The 23,155-nt window shown below is 30.3% G+C and overlaps 3 protein-coding genes across 7 annotated transcripts; 1 reads left to right on the plus strand and 2 right to left on the minus strand.

Annotated features, from left to right (window-relative positions):
- The first annotated feature begins 1,893 nt into the window (after positions 1 to 1,893).
- On the plus strand, positions 1,894 to 11,833 carry LOC128392161 (annulin-like). The gene is made up of 11 exons (XM_053352141.1): positions 1,894 to 2,143; positions 2,312 to 2,587; positions 7,625 to 7,903; positions 8,393 to 8,511; positions 8,692 to 8,986; positions 9,196 to 9,610; positions 9,711 to 9,936; positions 10,002 to 10,143; positions 10,220 to 10,380; positions 10,461 to 10,609; positions 10,692 to 11,833. The coding sequence occupies exons 1-11, from the start codon at positions 2,098 to 2,100 to the stop codon at positions 10,882 to 10,884; spliced, it is 2,301 nt and encodes a 766-aa protein (XP_053208116.1). The 5' UTR covers positions 1,894 to 2,097; the 3' UTR covers positions 10,885 to 11,833.
- Positions 4,005 to 7,809, minus strand: LOC128392181 (uncharacterized). Of its 4 annotated transcripts, none has more exons than XM_053352164.1 (5): positions 7,670 to 7,809; positions 7,165 to 7,483; positions 6,830 to 7,059; positions 6,326 to 6,387; positions 4,005 to 6,224 (listed from the first exon to the last, which is right to left on the minus strand). In XM_053352164.1, the coding sequence occupies exon 5, from the start codon at positions 5,413 to 5,415 to the stop codon at positions 4,543 to 4,545; it is 873 nt and encodes a 290-aa protein (XP_053208139.1). In that variant the 5' UTR covers positions 5,416 to 6,224; positions 6,326 to 6,387; positions 6,830 to 7,059; positions 7,165 to 7,483; positions 7,670 to 7,809; the 3' UTR covers positions 4,005 to 4,542. The 4 variants fall into 4 exon arrangements, with proteins under 4 accessions (XP_053208139.1, XP_053208140.1, XP_053208137.1 ...); XM_053352165.1 differs by having other exon boundaries at positions 4,005 to 5,451; positions 5,769 to 6,387; XM_053352162.1 differs by having other exon boundaries at positions 4,005 to 5,451; positions 5,621 to 6,387.
- LOC128392169 (probable serine/threonine-protein kinase DDB_G0282963) lies at positions 11,137 to 17,320 on the minus strand. Of its 2 annotated transcripts, none has more exons than XM_053352150.1 (2): positions 16,602 to 17,320; positions 11,137 to 13,185 (listed from the first exon to the last, which is right to left on the minus strand). In XM_053352150.1, exons 1-2 carry the CDS (start codon positions 16,675 to 16,677, stop codon positions 11,948 to 11,950), a joined length of 1,314 nt encoding a protein of 437 aa, XP_053208125.1. In that variant the 5' UTR covers positions 16,678 to 17,320; the 3' UTR covers positions 11,137 to 11,947. The 2 variants fall into 2 exon arrangements, with proteins under 2 accessions (XP_053208125.1, XP_053208123.1); XM_053352148.1 differs by having other exon boundaries at positions 11,137 to 13,191; positions 16,602 to 17,316.
- Between the last annotated feature and the right edge of the window lie 5,835 nt (positions 17,321 to 23,155).

Genomic DNA, 23,155 nt, shown 5'->3' on the forward strand with positions numbered 1-23,155 from the left:
CCTGGGGATATGCTTGTGGTCATCATCATCATCATCACTGGTCAAAGGGTAAAGAGTTGCAACAATGAGCTTAGGTTGAGCCTTGAAGGAAATGTAATTGTTTAGCTTTTTAGTCTCGGTTGTTTTGCTTTTGCCGAGGAAAAAGTTTTTTTTTGTTTCGTTTTGCGTAAAAAAACAACAACGAACACGAATAAGTGACCTGGACTTATATTAATAATATACACTAGATGATGGTGAAGATGATGATGGCCTTTCACCTCTGGTAACTGGAAAACAAGCCCAGAAACTTAAAGAGAGGGTTAAAAGGTCAACTGAACCCGAAGTAACTAATGTAATGTTTCATAGGAAGTTGTTACTTCTCAATCTCTTTACTTATATTTTTCCTCTTTCTCTCTCTCTCTCTTTCTCTTCCTTTTCATCATCATTATCATCCTCTCTCTCTCTCTTTCCCGAAGACAGACAGACAGAGAGAGAGAGAGAGAGAGAGAGAGAGAGAGAGGAGAGAGGGAGACTTGTTTTCTTCCATAGGGAAAGCAAGAGATAATATAACAGAAAATAAAGTCGCATGATGTTAAACAGTAAATGATGATTGGTGTTGAGAGAAAGATAATTGTTGTAGGAAAAGTGAACAATTTATTAATGGTAGTTGTTAAATAATGAAATAAAATAAATAATGAATCAAATTTAACAAAAAGAGAGAAAGATAATCTTGATTGTAATGACGATGTGAGAATGATGAAAATGATGAGATGATGATGATGGGATAATGTAAAAAAAGAAAGATAAAAGAGAGAGAGAGTCAAAGGAAAGAGAGAGGATATTGTCAAAAAATATATATTATCAATTGTGGAGGTTGATGATTGTTGATGATTTGTTGATTTGTTGGTGAGTCGATTGAATCATTGAAAAGAAATTAACTTAACACAAAATTAAAGCGTTGAAAATATGTTGTTTGGATTCCTCAGAATTGTGGATAAAATGACACCGAGGTCCGTATGGACAAAATCCCGTCGTGTGGAAAGTTCGGCATAATTCCGTCTTATACTTGGGGTGTCTTTGTAATGTTCGAAGTTCTTTATCCCCGTGGGCAAATTGACACTTGTCACCATACTTGCAGACACCATTTTCCTCGTAGGGTCGACATAATTCCGTCTTGTATCTTGAGGAATTGGCTGAATTTCGTCCATTAGATGAGGCACATGAACTCATGATCGGTGATGATGGAAGACCAGAGAAACTATTAGAATGCATATCAAAGTTAAATTATCACAACAATATTTTTGTTTCTCTCTCACTCACTCACTCACTCTCTCTCTATGATCCTTCAATGAATAGATAATGATGATGATTATGATGATAATTTAGGTTAATAAATTGTTAGAAAAAACAAAATAATCACAAAAGTAGCAAAATAAATATTTAAATTAGGTTTTCGTAGTATTTATATTAAAAAAATTATTTCCACAGTTTTGATTGATTGGTTTTGGTTCGTTGTCTCGTTGTTGCTGTTGGTGTTGTTGATTTTGGTGATGATGATGATGATGATGGTGTTGTTGTTGTTTTGTTACAGTGTGTTGTTGATATGATGATGAAGATGATGAAAATAATATTAAAAGTTAAATAAAATTACAGTTAGAAACCAAAACAATCAACGAACAGAAAAAAATAAAATTGTGTTACTCGATTTACTCCACATACGAAAATGAAGTCGATTCTTGATGAGTGAAAAAATAAGATAGAGAAAAAAATCTCCCTTGAAAAAGTGAGTCGAGTGAGTTTATAGCTCCTCCTTTACTCCATCCTACTCTCTCTCTTTCTTTCTCTCTCTCTCTCTCTCTCCTTATCTTCATATACAGAGTGCCTGATAAAATGATGATGAACTTCAATGAGCCTACGCTTGAATTTGGGTCTTGCTACTCACTTGATACTCACTCTGTAATTTGGCAATTTTTTGTTTGTTTGCAGATTAATTTGTATTAAATTATTAACCACAATTAGAATCCCTTAATTGTTTAATTGTTTGATTGTATTTTATTTGTTCGCAGTGATAATTGTTGAAGCGAAAAACAAAACAATTCCAACACTTGAGATTCATCAATGGGACAAAGTTGCTCTTCTTGTATTCACTTTTTAATCGGTGGACGTAAGTTAATCATCTAAGGTTAATTGTGATTAACCCTTTATCTTTGATTATCTAATTGTTGTCAATTTAATTTCCTCCAATTTTAATTTCTTTGAGTTTGTGATTTGTTTTCTTATTATTATTATTATTATTATTCCGTTCGAATGGAAAACTTATTTCCATTATTAGGACATTTTCGTTCCGGTTCATCTTCTTATCGTTCATCATCATCACCATCTTCTCGATTGAAAACATTGGATCCTTATTCATTGATTGTTCGAAGTGTCGATCTTTTAATTGAAAGGAATACAATTAAACATCGAACTAACTTTTACGAAACAATTAAACATCCATTCAATGGTAATCTAGTTATTCGTCGAGGATCATCATTCCAGATTAGGATTATCTTTGCCCGGGAATTAACATCTTCATCTGATGTTGTTAACCTCATATTCAAAGTTGCAGGTAAGTTAATCTATTAACGGTAATTGATTGATTGATTTTTGCTTCTAATCAATGGAAAATGAGATTGACAATTAGAACTAGTTTACTTATCCGATAAAAGATGGAGCCACCTGTCTAATTGTTTCTCTCAAAAGTTAATCATAATTTAAATTGTTTCCAATTGCTAATTTAGTTAACCTACACTTTTTTGTTTCTTCACCATAATAATCAAGGTTTTTTGGTGATTAATTTTGTTTTTCTTTCCTACTTACCTAATTTGGTTTGTCTTACAACAATTAACAATAATCATCATCATCATAATCATAATGATGATAATCACAAGGTTAACAATTAATTCACAATTAGATGATGATTAAAATTATACTAAAAGGATTGAAAAATCTGTTACATGATATACATAAAGTTAATCATGATTACGATGATGGAAATACAGTTAATCAAATGAAAATATGATCTAAATTAAATAATTTCAAGGTTGGTAAATTGTTAATTGATAAATGAAAATATAATTATAAACACTTTTCCCAAATGGCCAGAAAAAATTAACTTATAACAATCAAGAATCACGTTAAATTAATTGTAAACAATAAACAAATAAACAATAACAATCAACAGATTTATTTGTTTACAATCAAGGTTAACAATTTGATTTTCAATACACCTTTTCATTTATATTTAATCATGATTAACAATCAATTTCTTTGTTATTTAACTAATATAATAATAATAAGACAGATTGTTGTTAAATAAAAGATTAATTAATAATTGATAATTACAATTAAATAAATAACAGTTTATCATAATCACGATTAAAACAAATGATGACAACAATTAAATTCAGTTAGTTAGTTAACAAATGAATGATTAGTAAATTATTATAATCACTTTCAACCCAAACAATTTAATGATTAAATCCTTATATTGATAATCAAGGTGATCAATGATCAATGATATTAATTATTACCTAATTAATTAGTCAAACAATTAACTGGTCAATAGGTTTTACCAATTACAAGGTTACAATTAAATTAGAGTAAAAATAAAATTGATTGTCATTTAAATCAAATCAATTGACAGATTGTTTAAAATTCAAAGTAATTAAATTGATTAATCAATATCTTCACCCTGATCACGATTAACTATCATACGATTGTAATTAGTTAATACAAGAATCTTAACAACGACAATTAACAATCAACTTATTCAATGTATCAACCGTAACAATAAGTTAATCACAAACTAATCATCTGATTATCAGAGCATCAATAAGATAATGATCATGATTAACAATTGATTGTTATTACTGAAATTTCATCTAAATCATTTAGTTGTAAATATAACATTTTTTTAAATTACATAATCAATAATTCAACTCATCTTAACAACACAATTAACTATTGATAGTTAATTATGAGGATCACATAATATTACAATTTATTTATAATAATAAATGAACCGAGAAAAAATAACAAACATTTAAACAATTAAGAAAGTTTTTTAAATTCTATGGTTAATTAAGAGCACAATTAACAGCAATTTTCTTTTAATCAGAATTGATGAGAATGGAAATAACAATTAAAACAATAGTGAACAATTTGAATTTCTGATTGTTTGAAATCAACATTTGAGATTATGACCAATGTTAATCAGTCAATTGCTAAAAATGGACCAAACAATTAAGAATGAACCTCAAACTGGTTAACTTGTTTTTCGTTAATCAGTTAAAGTTACAATTTATGATTGGTAACCGGTTGGATATTATTACGATTGTTATTAATGGTCAACATTAGTGTTAATATTTGACGAAAGAGATTCAATCTAAAATCAGGCCATTAAATTGTTTGATTTAGTTACAATTAAAGATGTGATTTACAAAAGCATGAGAAAGTTAACCGTAACTATTAAAGGTTGTGATGAGTGTTGTTGTTATTGTTACAATCAATTGGAAAAGTTGATTAATCATCTTTGGTTTGTCTTGATTTAGGCGATGATGGTGATGATTTTGTTGATTGTGATGATTTAGTTGCGTAAAAAAAGTAACCACCATCAAATGAGTAACTAATTGCAAGTATAAAATGAATGGAGGCAAAGAAAACACGTAACCCAAGTGGACAATCACAATTTGGAATGGTCAGTGAATAAATTGAGTGAATTGTGATAATTAGATATTGAACAATTTTCAAATAATGAATTAATTGTTCCCAATTTTGGATTGGTTTAATTGATGCAGAGGCACAAGCTCGAGTTAATAATCCATATTTGATTGAATTAATTAAACAATCAAATGCAATTGGAAAATAAACAATTCCACCAGGATAGTATTTAATTGCTGAATAGATGACAACTGGATTAAAAATTGTTTCCATCATTAGACCAAAAGTAATCTGATTAACTGCTTTTGTCCAAAGGAGGATTAGAATGTCAAATGTGTTGATTAACTTGATCAACAGGTACAAGAAACTGGCATAGATGAACATGGTACCTCTAAGGTCAGAATCAAAGTAATCGTTGAAATTACACCGAACCGTGTTGACCAGCGATTGGGCCAATGCCAGAACAACCGGAAATGCCACACCATGAATACCGAAAAAGAAACCGTAGTAAATTATTTGGAAAGGTTTCATGAAGTAACCCGATTTCTTGGATTCCATTGAATTTGAGACTCGTATTGATGTTAACAAAAAGGTCACCATAAAGGTCACTATTAACCATGGACCTCGGCTGACAATTGGTAATTCAGAGACACGATTGTCCGTTAAATCATTCCACATATCATTTAAATAGTAATTCCAGTGGATTGGTGATGATTGATTAACTTTAAAGGCCATCGTGATGATTGGAAAACCACAAAATTAAAGTTTAAACTTTTGGAAGGGAAAAAAATACACAACAATTAATTAAATTGTTATTGTCAAATACTCAACCTTATTTAGATTATATGATTCATCTAATTTTGTTTACATCTTTAGATGTGTCAGTTCAAGAGTGAATAAGATGATGAAAGAAACAAGAATCATCTTTTTTTTTTCTTACTCTAACTTGTTCAGTTTTCGTCATCATCAGCACGCGTTTATCATCATCATCATCATCATTATCTTCCTCATAATCTTATTCGCCCTCTTTCCCTCTCTCATCCTCAATTTCGTCATCGTCTTTCTCCTCCTTGATATTGCTCATTTACTTGATTGTTTATCAGGTTGTGAAATCTTCTTGTCATCTTATCCTCATGTCCATCTTAAGGTCACTTTCGTGTATCTCAGTCTCTTCCTATCGTTCAACGATAACGCTGGGTAACTGGTAATGTTGACTAGAGTTTTAATTAATTCATTGAGTTGACTTCGAGTATAATTAATGAATCCTTTAGTATCTTAGCTATTGGAAAGTAAACTCAGCGAGAGTTATTGTAATTAAGCTGATTGTGATGTAACACAAACTTAATCCAAGTTGATATGCTCCAATTTTCTTGATTGTTTGACTGCAAAATTTTTCAGTAATTTCCATCAAAAATTAAGGTAGATCGATTATTCCTTATGATTGGAAATCAATGTTGTCCATTACAATCAATCGTTCATTAGGCAAATTGAATCTAATTTAATTGTTGAGTATGTGAAGAAACTTTTCCGTGACACATGAACCACTAATCAGAAGCAGAAAAAAAAGAGACAATAGAAATTAAGAGAACACGTAAATATGATTATTGAATATAATCTGATTGTGGTTAATTAACTGTTGACAAACATCAAGATGATGATGATGATTAACTTTTCGTTTACTGATCAGCTTAGATTATCTTTTTAAATCTGTAAAAACAAAAGAAAAGACAACAATCAGTTGAGAGATGATAAAATCTCCAGATTAAATAATGAATGTAAATATAGTAAGCAAAATGATAATTCGTACACAATTAGTTGATTGTCTTGTGGAACAGGTCAAATGGTCAAATTGAAATAAATGATTCAGAACATGATCATAATCTAATACACGTACAAAAATATTGATACAAAACTAAACGTTTTCTTAATTGATAAAAGTTCCATCATCATGTTAATTACATTGATGATTCCTAAAGTTGTTAATTAAATAAAAATAAAAACATTGTTTATATTTTTGTTTAGATCAAATTTGAACGTCAATTAGAAAAATGAAACATTTATAAAGACATTTGACCTAAATAGATATTAAATATGATCGTCAACAATCAAGAGTAAAAACCTTCAATCTAATTGCTGAATTAAAACATACACTGATTATCATATCTTGTTTTAGGTCTTATTGACCTGGATCAATACCAGATTACCAAGGTTAAGGGTCATTCAGATCTTCAATTGGTCTTCTATCTCCAAGTCCAGTTAATCTTGACCATTGAATGGGAGGTAATGAGTCAGTAGGGATCATCAGGATTTCTGGATAATAGTAATAAATGAATAACAGGATTAACATTGGTGATGAATGAGCTTCAAGTGATTTCTGGCCTAATAGAAAATTAAATCAAATGTAGTTACAATTAGTAATTAATCAAGCAAAGATAATTTAACTTGACCATTCACTGTTTTGTTTTCTCTAAAATTTATACATACATAAAATGATTGAGAGGATAATTAAGATTCACTTTTTGGTTCCATGTTTCAAAAAATCGCCAAGTTAATTGAATTTGTAGTAACCAGAATACGTGAGATTTTCTTGAGAATCAAATGTAAAGACAATGAGAAGATGATTAAATTTAAATAGTGAAATTTGTCTCTTGATTAACAATCAGGTCCAGAAAATTGTGTCTCTACAATCAGATTAATCATCTTTGGGGTTGTTACACTTTTCCTTTCAATTCCCAAGTCTCTGAATTAGTGAATATTGATCATCACCATGACCTTAACTCCAATTGTAACATGTAATCTAATCCTGTGGAAGATAAATTATAATAGTGTATTAATGATAACATATCCTCGTATATTAATTGTGATTGGGTTTTTGTTTCCATGATGAAAATGAGTTGACCTGAAAATTGTTTTCTTTTTTTGTTTCCTTCCAAATTTCAAATAGACTCAAAGAGGCCCAAGTATAGTGAAGGAACAGAAATTACCTTACCTGTTTCAGATGAGAATATGAATGAAATTAATCCTTCATCTAGACCATGGGACGTATCCATTATTTCATGGGAATCAAAATCAGCTACTCTTGAAATTACACCAGCAATTAACACAATTATAGGTGAATGGAGATTAACAATTGAAACAAGAACCACAGTCTCCGGGATTTATCGTTACTCATCTTATCAGGTTCCATCAAGTATTTACATAATATTCAATCCATGGAATAAAAGTAAGTCAATCTATTTCCACAGTTAAATTAGTCACCTAAATTTTGAGAAAATCTAATTAACGGTTAAATTACTAATTAGGTTAACAACAATCATCAGAAAAAACTCAACCAACAAGGCAACAAAAAATCCAAGACAAACCGATGAGATTTTGTTGAGCAAAACATTATCACAAGTTAATCTTGATGATTAGTCACTTTTTACATAATTAACACTTTCAGTTGTAAATTTGGTAAGATGATTAACTAATAATGACTAATTGTTTCCATTAGAATCCTTGTTTTGCTTCAAGAGAATAGAAAATTTTTATTCTTTTCTACCAAATTGTCTCGACGTTGGCGCCTCTTTGTCTTGTTCTTTGTTTTTAATTTTCTATCTTAATCCTGAGTTGATGTTATTTGTTGTTCTATTTGGAATTAATTGTTTTAATCTTCTTCTTTTTAATTATTTAATATTCCATTTTCTTTTTTTGTCTTTATAATCTTCAAAAGATGATCTGACTTACCTTTGGGACGAAAAGGAGAGAGAAGAATATGTTCTCAATGACACTGGAATCATTTGGAAAGGAACCCATTCAAGATTACGACCTAGTCCATGGAGTTATGCTCAGGTTGGTTAATTTTGGTCTAATTAGACAATTAGTGGTTTCGATTAGTGTTTTTAATTGCATTTGATTAGGTACATTTCAATTTGTTGGTCAGTGCTTTTTTCTATGTGACAATTTTATTTTTATTTTGTATTGGCTTTTGTTTCTCTCTTGTTCTGATTTGATTCTTTTTTCTTTCTTCAGTTTGAAGATAAAATTTTGGAATGTTCTGTGTTCATTTTAACTAATTTAGGTAATTTACCGATTGCTGATCGAGCTGATCCAATTAAAATTGTTCGCCATTTAACTCGAGTTATCCACAGTCATAATGTTTTCGATGGATTTGGTGTTCTAGTTGGTCGGTGGGATGGTAAATATAAAGGAGGAACTGATCCTACTAAATGGATCGGTAGTAGGCCAATTCTACAAGAATTTTATTCTAACCGTAAACCTGTTAGATATGCTCAATGTTGGGTATTCGCTGGTGTATTAACTACTGGTGGGTTTTGATTAAATCAATTTTCTTGGTCAATCAAATTACTCTCTTTAGAAATTAATTTCTTTTCCATTGGCTTCATCAATTTTCTTTCCATCACCAATATTACACTTATGTTGTAATAGCTGGAAAGAAGCCTGAAAAGCGTGTTTATTAATCTGGAAATGATTTAAATTCTTCTCTTCTTTTTGTCATATATATTTACGGATCAGTTTGTCGATGTCTTGGAATTCCTGCTCGACCAGTTACAAATTATGATTCAGCTCATGATACTCATGCATCGTTAACGGTTGACGTGATTGTAGACGATAAACTTGGTGTTATCGACGATTTAACCAAAGATTCTGTTTGGAATTTCCATGTTTGGACGGAAATTTGGCTTAAACGACCTGATTTATCAAGAAATGGTACTTACGATGGTTGGCAGGTTATCGATGCCACACCACAAGAACCTTCCGATGGTATCTATCAATGTGGACCTACGAGTGTCATAGCGATTCGTAAGGGTGAGATATTACGTGACTATGATGGTCGTTTTGTATTCGCAGAGGTCAATGCCGATGAAGTTTATTGGCTACGATCAGGAGACTCTGAAACGTACAAATATCTTCAATCAGACACAGCAAAGTGAGTTTCCAACTCAAAAAATTAACTTATTCGACTAATTGTTCATTAATGATTTGACTTCCATTTATTTCACCCTCCTTTATTTTGATTAAATCAATAGGATTGGAAAAAAACTCTCTACTAAACAAATTGGTACTAATTCTCGTATCGATCTGACCGATGATTATAAACATCAAGAGGAAACTCCCGAAGAAAGGGAGATAATGTTAAAAGCTCTTCACCAAAGTGATCATGTTTTCACCCGATATTATCTGAATGCTAAATTCAATGATATTAGTTTCGAATTGAAGCTAATCGATGATGTTTTAATCGGTCAATCATTTAAGGTAGTTAATCTTTACTATTATCTATGTGAATGGATGCAAATTATTAACTTAATTTCTCAATTTAGGTTCGTTTAATTGCTGAAAATAAAAGTGGACTAGTTTACACAGTTGAAACTCTAACTAGACTTGATACTGTTTTCGGTGATGGTAAACGTAATAAAGAGGTTAAAAGGGATCTCTCAAAGACAAAGATTCCGCCACTTTCAGGTTAATTATACTTGGTCACTTAATTAGACAATTTAATCTTGTAATTACTGATTTTTGTATCGTTTTGTTCATACAGAAGTGGAAATATCAATACCAATTGATTATGATGATTATGAGAATCATTTGATCGATCAAAATACTTTCTCAGTTGTTATGATCGCCAAAGTACTGGAAAACGACTTTCACTATGCTGGAATTGATTCTTTTCGTCTTCGTTTACCCGATATCACGATAGAGGTGAAATTCCCGTTAATTTTATCTCAATTGTTTAGTACCATGAAGAGACTAATTTTTGATTTGTTTTTTTCTGCTCTTAGGTTGAAGGCGATGTTTTTGAAAGGAAACCATTTAATTGTCATGCTTATTTCAAGAATCCATTGCCAAAGAAATTAACCAAAGGTGTTTTCATGATAGAAGGACCTGGATTAGTGAAATCAAATCAACTACTAAAATTGCCCTTGAAAAAGTAATCAACCTTGGACCATTTAATTACATTCTTCTTTTGATTTGATTGATTTTAATTAGCTATTTTCACTCTCTTATTACAGACCAGTTAAAGTTGGTGATTGGGCTCGAGTTACTTTCACGTTAACAATGACAACCATTGGAGAGAAAACTTTAATTGTTAAATTTTATTCAAAAGAATTGAATGACGTTGATGGTTCTCGAATAGTTCGAGTGTCCAGAGATCCAACATTATTCAATTTAACTGAACTGGACAATTCATTCCGTCGCCAATAATTTATTATCATTTGTGTAAAAAAAAGGATTATCATTAACTTAACAATACTAATATCTTCAGATCTGAATTAAGTTTAGGAACAAAACTAATCAATTTAATATTTATTACATTCTAACTGTGATATCTAACAATTTTATCTCAATTTATGCCTCATCCCTTTTCCATGTAAAATGTTAATTTTGAATCAATTGTATCAATCGATTCGATTTTAAAACAGAATATGATGAAATTGGAAAATAATGTTATCCTGATTTAATATGGAAAATTATTTATTCTAAAAAGTTACATGTTGACTTTTTCTTCAATATTTTCACCTTCAAGCCAAACAAAAAGGAAAAAAGGATTTGGATTAATGGATGAGGATTTAAAAAGCATGCGGATTACATGGGAAAAGAAAAGAGAACCTCTGATGGTTGATTAATTAAAGATTAATTGTTACCTGATGTAAATTTCGTTGATTGAATTTCCAAAAGCAAGACTAGGAAGACAAGGAAATAGTAAAGAGATAAACAGAGAGTGAGAGAGAGAGAGAGTAAAAGAATCCATGATAAATGATTGGATCTGAAAGTTATCCGCTGATTGGAAACTCGATGAGTGATGGATTCTAAGTGTTATCCTGATGATGATTAAAGTGGATCAGCAGAGATCTTGAAATATTAACTGAAATGATGGTGATTGGTTTCCAATGGATTATATCTGATGAATTAAAGATGCGGATCATCATGAGCATCAATTTTTGGCAAATCATTTTGCTCGAGATGATAATAGTTTATGTTATATATACATGATGAACCAACATCCAATGGTATAGGTTGTATTTGAGAAGATGAAGATAAGATAGGAATCACCATGTATCTTTTATCATGTTATGATGAAACAAGATGAGGTGATGATGATGATTTATTAAATTTTCCATTGAATAATAATACATGTAAATCTATCAAGAAATGTGATTTCAAATTTTGTGATGTAATCATTTGATTTTGTAACTTTTTCCTTTAATTCTTGTAGTTAATTTCAACAAGTTTAATGATTAATTTATTGTTTCACTGATTAGGTTAATTATTGTGTAGCATATTGAAGCATTGATGGTGATGATGCTAAATTAGCAGCAACTGCAGCTAAATTAGTTGTTAAATTGTGATGAGGAGTTGAATTGATTCGGGTTAACGCTGAGAAACCTTTATTATACCAATCGTCTGAATTTGAATTTGATCCAGTAATTGTTGTCGTTGATCCAGTTGACATAGTAAATTGTGATTGATTTGGTGACATTTGATAATTGTTGTTATTAGTGTTGTTGTTGTTTGGTGTTGAGTTATTATTATTATTGTTGTTGTTGTTGTTGTTGGTTGAGGCTGAAGATGAGGATGAAGTTGAATCTTTGAAACCATTGCCATTGATGATTAAATTGTTGGTGTTTGGCGAGAGGTTTGAATTTAAATTGTTACCATTAACAGAGGAACCAAGACCGACACTATTCCCACCGATAACACCACCACCCACACCACCCACAACTCCACCAACACCAACTCCAACTCCAACACCAGCACCAGTTAGATATTGATTGTGATTAGCTAAAGGATTGTAATGATTACGAGCAAGTTGATTGTGATAATGATGATTGAGAGCATGATGAGCATGAGGATGAGTGTGATGAGAGAGTTGATGACCAGTGTGATGATTAATTGTCGCTTGATGATAAATGTTCCTCATTAAATTACCATTACAAGAAGGAAGAACACTGGAACTCGAGTTGTTTACCGTTAGCGCTTTTTGTAACTGTTTCTCTTGCTTACGAAATTTGGCTCGACGATTTTGGAACCAAACTTGAATTCGAGCCTCGTTCAGTTTAGTTAATCGGGCCAATTCCTCTCGACAATAAATATCAGGATAATGTGACTTGGAAAACGCCGATTCCAATTCTGTTAATTGTTCTTGAGTGAAAGTTGTTCGATGTCGACGACGAGCTGGTGTTGGGGGACAATTTGGTGTTGTACTTGGTGTTGTTGATGATGAATTGTGATGATTATGGTTGTGATTAAGTGAATGATTAAGGGAATGGTTAATGGAATGATTCAAATTCAAGTGATGACCATGATGATGACCACCATTTCCATTGCCACTTCCAGTGGATGATGATGAGGATGCTGATGATGGAGTGGAGGTTGTTGAGGTTGTTGTCGGTGTAATTGTTGTAGTTAATGATGAAGATGATGTTAAGGGTGATGATAATGATGAAGATGAAGATACAATTAATCCTGGTTCAACTTTTAATTTCTTGAATGCTCCTTCAACAGCTACACCTTTGAAAATGTAAACAATTAACAAAAAATTAAATCATTAATTTCACCCAATTCACAATCAACAATCAACAATCAACAATCAACAATCAATCAACAATCAACAAAACAACTACATCAATGTATGATTATTATATCTAATTGAATGTATATTGGCTACAATAATTTCAAGGTTAATTCAATAAATTGATCAACATTAACAATTAACTGTAACCAATTAAACCTAATGAAGGTTAATAAATTTAATTATCAAATTAACCTTTTAATTGAATTTGTAACACACAAAAGTTGAATAACCTACAAATTGATTTGAAACAAAACAATTAATTCATATTTTTATTAATAGAAATACTATAAATATTAGTTATCGAGAGTAATTGTTAGACTCAAAAATCACAATTAAAATCTATTCAAACTCGATCGCAATTAAAATAATAAAAAAACGCAAATCAATGATAGAATACAATTGATATTCGTGTTTTTAACAAGTGTCTCTGTATAAATATTATTATAATCTATTATCATTAATCACCATTATGATTATCCGATGATTGTAGTAACAACAATCAATTGTGTTGGTGTAAAATTTACTCTCAAATTACAATTAGATGTACATTAAAAGGAGAAAGAGAGAGAGAGTCGATTTGTAGTTCGAACCTCGAATATGTTTATATTAAGTTCTAACAGTGTGGTGATCTTTCAACGGGGACTTTTATCATTGATTATCATCAAAAAAAGGGTCTGATGATAAAAGAAGATAAAAAGCTTTTTCCATCCTCATCTTCATCTTCATTCATCGACAATAAACCCAACCCAATACACGATGTTTTCTGGTTCCTCTATTGAAGCTTAACCATTTCAATGAACAAAATGGTAAGTAAAAAAAAGAGAGGAACAGATGATGACAAGAGATGATAAAGAAGATGATGAAGATGAGAAGGTGATGGTTGTGGAGGAGGAGAAGAAGAAGAAGATGATGATGATGAAGTGGGAGGATGGAGAAAAGATGAAGAAAAGGTGAAAAGAGAGAAAATTTCTCTTTCCATAGACTTTACAATCTTTTCCTTTTTCTTCATGACTTGTTACTATTTCTAATACTTTAATGTTCAATCAGCCAGAATCTCATCATCATCATGCTTATCATCCTCATCATCATGTGTACATAATTTTAAAGAAGTAAAAATTATGCAAAGTAAAAGTGATTTAAAAGCCTACAGATGATGAGGAAGATGAGGAAACAAAATGGTAACATGAGATGAAGATGATGATAAGCCTTTTGTTAATCTTTCTAATCCCTGATAACAGATTAACAGGTAAAAAGGATTGACAGTCTTTACTATTTATTATTTGATCCTCTCAGGTAACCAAAGGCTTTTCATTTGATTATCATCAGTTAATTGTTACTTTATTATGGTTATTATTATCTATTGATATTTAAACTGTTTGTAACACGTGCTGGACGCACGTTCCTGCGCGTGCTGAGGTTAGTAGATGTGTATGTCAATGGGTCACAAAGGTGAAAGTAATCAAAGGTAATAAAAGGTTAACCAGATGCCTATGAGATTATCAATTGTCTGTATCATGATTAAAGTTGATTGTTACAACAATTAAATAGTGAAAGTTTTGTTGCCATTTTGAGGTTTAAATTGTTGTTTGTTGATGACAATTCAAATTGTTTACTTGTTGTTGTATTTAAATTTAACAATCAACGTCTGTATATATGTTTGTGTGTGTGTCTATCAATACAATTTAATTGCTCACTCCCAGTTAATATAATATCTTAATCCAGTTTCAAGCCTCTGATTATAACAATACACAAGCTAAATACAGTTAATTGTTATAACTTTCAATGTTCACTTATTGAAGATTCAATCATCATCCACCTTGATTACAATTGAATTAAAGTTTACTATTATTGATTGTTGATCAATCGTTTTTAAGTGGATCCACTTTTGTCGTTGACATTTCTTCATCTCCAAGTTGATTTAATAAACAAGATGATGATGATGATGAGAAACTTTTAATTGATATTTGATAAGATTAATCTGATTGATGAATTGAAATTTTCACCAAGTTCATGATTCTAAATGATTCTGGTCACAGGGTATTGTTCATACTCAATGATAATCTTGAAAGGAAACTTGGACACCCTATAGAGTGAATATACAGTGTAAGGATGTATATTAACAAAGATTTTATCATCATCATCTTTTTCATCCTCATCACTTTAATATCTTGACACAATCATTATGAATACATTAACTTATCAAATTATGAAAAGATGAGTTTTGAATATTTGATGACAATCAACAATCAAAACCTAATTGTTACCAAATATTAATTGTTAAAACCAGAAAATGAATAATTGATTAATATATAGTAAAAAAAGATGAACCTGGAACCGGAAATGATGCTAAATATTATCACAACAATTAATTGTGCTATTAAACATATGGTCTCACATTTAAATTTAAATTGTTGTCGATTAACAATCAACTGAGTATTTGGATTGAGTTAATTTTCTTAGTTGATTCCTTAGTGGTGATTGTGAGAAAAAACGTTTTAATTGTCAGATTGAATTAGAACTTTTCGAATTTTTTTTTCGAGTTCTAAAAAATCGTTCTCTCCTTTGAAAGAGAGAATTCAGAGTTTTCTCTTTTCACTTTTCTTTCACCCTGAGGGCATTTTCGAATCTTAAAAAATTGTTATTATTACCGTTAAACCCTCAGGGTATCAAATCATAATCACAATACTAACGTTGATCAAATAGATAATGTATTTAATCAATTGTTAACTGTCATAAGTAAATTGTTGTTTACACCACCAACGTGTCAGTTAATTGCAATTAATGATTAAAACAATGTAACTTTTGCAATTATTCATAAGTAACAATAAGTTGATTGTGAATTTAATCAATGTTTAATGATAGTTTTTAGATTAGTTGTATTAAGTATTATTATCAACTCATCTCCAAGTGATTTAATTGTGATTAAACTTATCAATTTGATTATAATCAATTTCTAACACATATTATGTGAATATATCTAGAAAATAAATCATGATAATCATCAATTCAATTCACTACTGTTGATTGTAATCACTGATTATTGATCACTTATTTTACCCTTGAGATTATAATCATTATGTTATCATTTAGTTGATCAGTTTCATGATCAATCTAATCAACACATTTGATCATCAGACATTGAAAAACTTGTCAATTGAAAAATAATAACAATTTTCATTGTTTACATAATCTCAATATTTTCATCATCGTCATCATCATCTTCATCCTCATCTTCATCTGATTATCCTCATCATAACAATTGAATCAAATTGACACAAAATGACAACCACAACAATCATTTCATTTTAATAATAATCATGAAAACTAGAAAATGTAAAAAACTTACCGAAAGTGTGATTAAGATGATGATTTAAATGATGAGCATGATGATTAAGCTCAATCGTTGTTGTAGAATCCATCATTTGAAACAATTTACTTGATTATGATTATGATGATGATCAGATGAGAAGGACAACAATTTAAATTAAATCACAATCAATATAATAATATAGTTAAAATAATAATAAAAATAAAATAATAATCTAAGTAAAAACAAAAAGGTAAAAAATATAATTGAGTTGACAAAACACAAAAAGTTAATGATATTATTAATGATTGTGATTAAGTTGATTAAATTGAATTAAATTGATTAGAGTGAGAGAGAGAGAGATGGAGAGATGGAGAGATGAAGAGAGACACAAACACATAGAGAATCAGTTAGAAAGAGGAAAAGAGACTAAAAGAAAGAGATAAAGATGATAAAGATGATGAAGATGACGAAAATGAAGATGAAAATGAAGATAAAGATGAAGATTGAAAAAAAATTATTTTGATTTTTTGTTTAGTTTTTTATATTATTATTATTATCGTAGGTTAATTGATAACAATTTGATTAATTGTTATGTTAACTTGATTTGGTTTGAGTCCAATTGATGATGATGAGGCTCATTGGTTTCATTACTTTGCTTTCATCATTCACACAAAATAACAACAATAACAAAAGATGATGATGATCAATATGATGATAGAGTTTGTCTATTACCTTATAGGCAAAGAAGATGAGGATGAGAAGGAAGAGAAAATTCATCTTAGAAACTCAACCTACTTTCTCTTTCCATTGGTTCTAATCTTCTCTGTCTTTCCTCTTTCTTACAACAAACCTTTCGATCTCTTTCATCTTCCAGTCTCTTAAGAATGACGATGATGATGAAAATTATCTTCATCATGAAGAGATAAATATGAATTAATTCTTACAACTGGTTACCCTGTAATTCAATGGGAATTTCTATCTCTATCTCTCTCTCTTTTTCTTTTTCTTTCTCTCTTCTATTCTGTTCTCATGGTAAGTTCAGATTCTCGATCGATAACAAAAACCATCATGGAGCAATTTACTATCTACAACTTCATCATTATCATACGTTTATCATCATCATGATGATTATCATGTTTGATGAACATGAATCATGATAAACTTTTAATAACATCCCTTTTGAATCTTCAATTTTCACCTCACATCCATTTCCATTTCCATGACCAGAATAATGTCCAGATAGAAACTTATAGGCCTGGATATCGACAAAAGAACCAGAGATTGAGAGAGAGAGAGAGAGAGAGAGAGAGAGAGAGAGATTTTTCTCGAAAAATTCTGATAATCATAATTTCCAGCACCATAATCATCAGATTAACCATCCAATTCAATTTTCATTTGATTGTAAATATCGCAACTAAATCATGAGGAAAACAACAACAAACAACAAAGTCGACGAAAACTATTAACTTTAACAATTGAATCTCAACCCGGAAATAATATCTCATCCAAAAATCAACATCAATATTAACTGATTAAGTTGAATAACATTGATGACGACTAACAATTAACTAATAATAACAATTTGAGGATAGACGACACTTGAAATGGTTTGAAAAGATTAACAATAAAAAAAGATATTAATTCCTAGAGTAAACCATTGAAAAGTCAAGAATCTTAAACAATTAAATCTTAAGATGATCGTATCATTGATATTCTGTATCATCTTCATCCGCATCCTTAAATCAATCCCCAACCCTCACAATCAATGATGTATCTATAATATCATCCACTATTAACAGCGTGATTATCAAATGCTTTACTATTAACAGAGACGCTAACGATAAGCTTAACAATTGTAATATTATACATTATCAGGATGATTATGATGAAGATGAGGATGATTATCATCAATGGTCAAGTGCTATTCAACATTATCATTATTGTTACATTTTACTTGGGGAGTGAAAAGTGAGTATAAATATAAAACTATCAACTGGGAATTCATTGAATTAATAAGTGCATTGAAAGGAGGGAAAAAGTTTCTAAGCGGATTCAAACTGTGTCTGTCTATGGAGGTGGGTTTTGGGAGGGGGTGATGATGGAGATGATGATGGAGATGATGTTGATGTGGTCTTTCCTATAATTATGATTACAGTTATTTTGTATATGATGATGAACATGATGAATATGTATCATCAAAATAATGAAGATAAAGGAAGAGGAAAATTATTTTCTAGTAACAATGATGATAGTGATGATGATGAGGTGGGAGTGGGGTGGGTTGGAGTGAAAAGGGATCAAGATGAGACCTCCTAGTGTTTTATTTTACTTTTTCTGTCTTCATCTTCTTCCTGGTTTCTTTACATCTCTCTCTCTCTCTCTCTTTTCAGTAGCATCTTCATCATTTTCACCTACTTTGCCCATAGCATTTGAATGAAGGGATGAGGATGAAGATGAAGATGACAAAAAGTGAATATTCTCTGTCTATTTTTCTTTCTCTCTTTTCTGTCATCCTTTCTATTTCTTCATTTTGTCAAAAAAAAAACTTTTTTTTCTTCCCTATTATCAGGTTATCATTCAATCAAATAATAAATCAACCTTTTTATTTAGATCCATCATCTGTTACCATTTGGTTATCATTGATTATTGGTAACAAGTTGTTATTAAAATTATGTAATTTGCTGATTGTTGTGATTTTTTTGTTTCTTAGTGATCATGAAGTTTATTCTGATAATTAACTTAATCGTCAACCTTTATTGCTGAACAATTAACTTAAGGTGCTAATACTTGTATAAGTTAATCATCAGCACGTGAGGGAACGCGTGTTAGGGTAACATGCTTTTCCAATGTAAATACAATGAATACAAGGCAAAAGTTAGTAATCTGGTAATTATTGATTCTGATTCTGATTCTGATTCTGATGTTTCATTGAATTTCTCAAGATGAAGATGATCATGAGGAAGGATGAATGTGGATGTTGATGGTTATTGTCTTTGGGATTAATGTAATAATAAAATGATATCAATAGTGTTGCGATAATCAGTAAAGGTCATCTATTAGTAGTTTTGATTATGGATTGAAAATGAAATAAATTGATTGTTGAAGATGAAGATGATGGAGAGGCTGAGGACAAGGATGAAGATGATGTTCTTCTGGTGTTATTATTGTTATGTGGTAAAATGTGTACATGAATTAACTCAAAGTATTCAGATGCTTCAAGTGTATAGATACTGAACTGGTACATTTTATATCCTCATACTCACTCCTTGATCATCATTATCATCTTGTCTCTGTCTCACTTGATCATCCTCATCTATTCAATTGTCCATTAATGCTACCCCATCTTCCACCTCTCTCCCTCTTCTAGTGTGATCAAATGTCATCATCCTTTTGCTTTATCATCTCAAGAGTTTTCATATTCAAAAGGATTTACTTTGGTACAAGTCCCATTGATGATTATGATAACAAGTTGATTATCAAAGGTTTTATATTTGATTTTATAAGTTGATTAAACAATTGATTAGGACACAGCATCACTTAAATAACAATTGAAACAAGGTAAGAGAGAGAGAGAGAGAGAGAGAGTTGATGAAAGTGGGTGGAGGGGGCATTTTGATACAGAGATGAAAGAAAATTGAAATCATTGATTCTCATCATTATTGTTATTCATTAACCTGTTAATCAATTCACGAGGTAAGATATTTTATCTTGATGATACCAGGGAGAGAGAGAGAGAGAGAGAGAGAGAGAAATGATGATCATGGAGTTAAAGGAAGATGATAAAGATACATCATCATCTTCATTGGAGTGAAAGTTCTGATGATGAAAAAAAGTAAATGGTTGATGATGAAGATGAGAATGAAAATGAAGATCATTGTCATTTTGATTCAGCTCATGATTTTTTCTCTTTCTTTTTTCTTCATCCTCCTTCTCACCATCTACCTAAGTTTTAAACATCACCAGCATCTGATAGAGAAAGAGAGATGAAAGTATGAGGATGGAGAAAGAAAAAGAAAAGAAAACAAGAAAAAAAAGTAAAAGAGGAAAGAAGAGAAAAAAAAAGAAAATACATTTGAATGATAATAGGAACAGGAATCGCTCTCAGAATAAAGACAAAGACGAAGAAGATGAAGATAATAAGAGGAGGAGAATGAAGGAGGAAAATGAGGATAAGGATGAGGACGAAAGAAAAAAATCTAAAAGAGAAAAAAAGAAAGACGGCAAAGTACTAATAGTAAAACATGGAAGTAGCAAGAGGAAGAGAAGATGAAGATGAGGATGGAGATGGAGATGATGTTCTCTGAATGATGCTGCCCAAAGTCCATTAACATTTCTTTAGTAAGTCAATTATATAAAAGATACTCAGTCTCTCTCTTACTCTCTCTCTCTCTATATTATTCAAAGATCGTTCTTGATATATATTAGCTTTTCCCCCTTCGAACTCAAAAGTACATTATCAACATTCCCTATAGATGTTCCTTGGACTCATCATCATGAGATGATGAGTACTACCTAAGTACAGAGGAGAATAAGAGGAAAAAAACCTCTACTTAGAACTTTATCTTTATTTTTCTTTTTCGAACAAAAAAAATCGAAAAGAAAAAATGAAAGAATTCGAAATTCGAAGAAAGAACAAAAAGTTTTTCTTTCTCTAGTTTATTCCTTTGGATTATTTTCTACTATTATTCTTAGGAATAATAAGAGAAATCAGAAAGTTGTGATTGATTGAATTCGATTTTTTCTCCTGAAATTAAAAGTTTGAAAAAAGTTTCGAAAAACAAATGAATCAACCGACTGTTTAATTGTGGAGAAAAATTAACTTATGATGATTGATTGTTTCATCGATTGAGTAAACAATCAAAGTTGATTAGCTTGACATTGGAAAAACGTTAATTAAATTGTCGCAGTAAATTGTAAATCATATGGTTGCGAAAATGGTTTACAATTGATTATCAGCCAATTGGATTAATTTAATTCTCATAATCAACTTGATAAACTGATTTAGTTTTTTTAATTTACTTTATCATCATTTTCTGTATTAACTAAACTTAATTAACTTGAAATGATCAGAAAAACTGAATGAAACAATTAAATGAACAAGAAAAAAATAGTTATCAAGGTGAAAAAAAAGTCTAGACACCAGAATGATATTGTTATTATTTTATGTTTATCATAATTTGTTGATAACAATTTAATCATCATCATATCAAATATGATGATAATCTTAATCCAGAATCAATTTTAATCTCTATCAAATGTGATAAGTTGATGAAAAGATATGAAATCAATGAATGAACAAAATGTATCATTTTTTATGTTGGAGGATAAAAAAAATTCATGATTCCATTGAAATTGAATCTGATTCTGATTCTTCAAGTTTTCTGAATATAAATGTTACTTTTTGTTATAGATAATGAAAAGTTCTGGTTCAAACCTATACGATAATGAAGATGATGAGGATGAGGATGAGAAAGTGGGGTGAGAGATGATGAAATGATGATAATGATGAAGTAGATTAGACATTGAGGAAGATGATGCAGAGGAACCAGAATATATTACTTACAAGGAACCAGAGTTTATCTTCATTTGGTGATGAGGATGATGAACAAGAAGATGAGTAACATCTTCATCTTTATTGATTTTTCTTTCGCCTTCTCTTTCATTGTCATCTTAATGATATCTCAATATTATCCAATGGGAATGCTGGTGGGAGTGAATTTTATCATCTCTTTCTTTTATCTTTCTTTCTTTTCTTTCTTATCTTCTCTGTCTTTTTCTCTTTCCCTTGTCTATGAAGATGATCATCATCTTCGTCTCTTGTAAGTTAACCAATGGTAGGAAAAAGTAGGCTGAGTCTTGAAGAGAAAGAGAAAAAGAAAGAAAGAAAAAGAGAGAGAAACAAGAAAGGAGAATCGAACTTGGAAAAAAAGAAAATTGTTAGAACTCGATTAGAACTTTTATCGTTCTCTCTTTCTTTTCTTTCTTTAACTTTTTGCCTATAAGGTAATAGACAAACTCTATCATCATATTGATCATCATCATCTTTTGTTATTGTTGTTATTTTGTGTGAATGATGAAAGCAAAGTAATGAAACCAATGAGCCTCATCATCATCAATTGGACTCAAACCAAATCAAGTTAACATAACAATTAATCAAATTGTTATCAATTAACCTACGATAATAATAATAATATAAAAAACTAAACAAAAAATCAAAATAATTTTTTTTCAATCTTCATCTTTATCTTCATTTTCATCTTCATTTTCGTCATCTTCATCATCTTTATCATCTTTATCTCTTTCTTTTAGTCTCTTTCCTCTTTCTAACTGATTCTCTATGTGTTTGTGTCTCTCTCCATCTCTCCAACTCTCCAACTCTCTCACTCTAATCAATTTAATTCAATTTAATCAACTTAATCACAATCATTAATAATATCATTAACTTTTTGTGTTTTGTCAACTCAATTATATTTTTTACCTTTTTGTTTTTACTTAGATTATTATTTTATTTTTATTATTATTTTAACTATATTATTATATTGATTGTGATTTAATTTAAATTGTTGTCCTTCTCATCTGATCATCATCAT

The sequence above is a fragment of the Panonychus citri genome, unplaced genomic scaffold (genome assembly GCF_014898815.1).
Source record: "Panonychus citri isolate SS breed McGregor unplaced genomic scaffold, ASM1489881v1 Contig00136, whole genome shotgun sequence".
In the NCBI taxonomy this organism is placed as follows: Eukaryota; Metazoa; Arthropoda; class Arachnida; order Trombidiformes; family Tetranychidae; genus Panonychus; species Panonychus citri.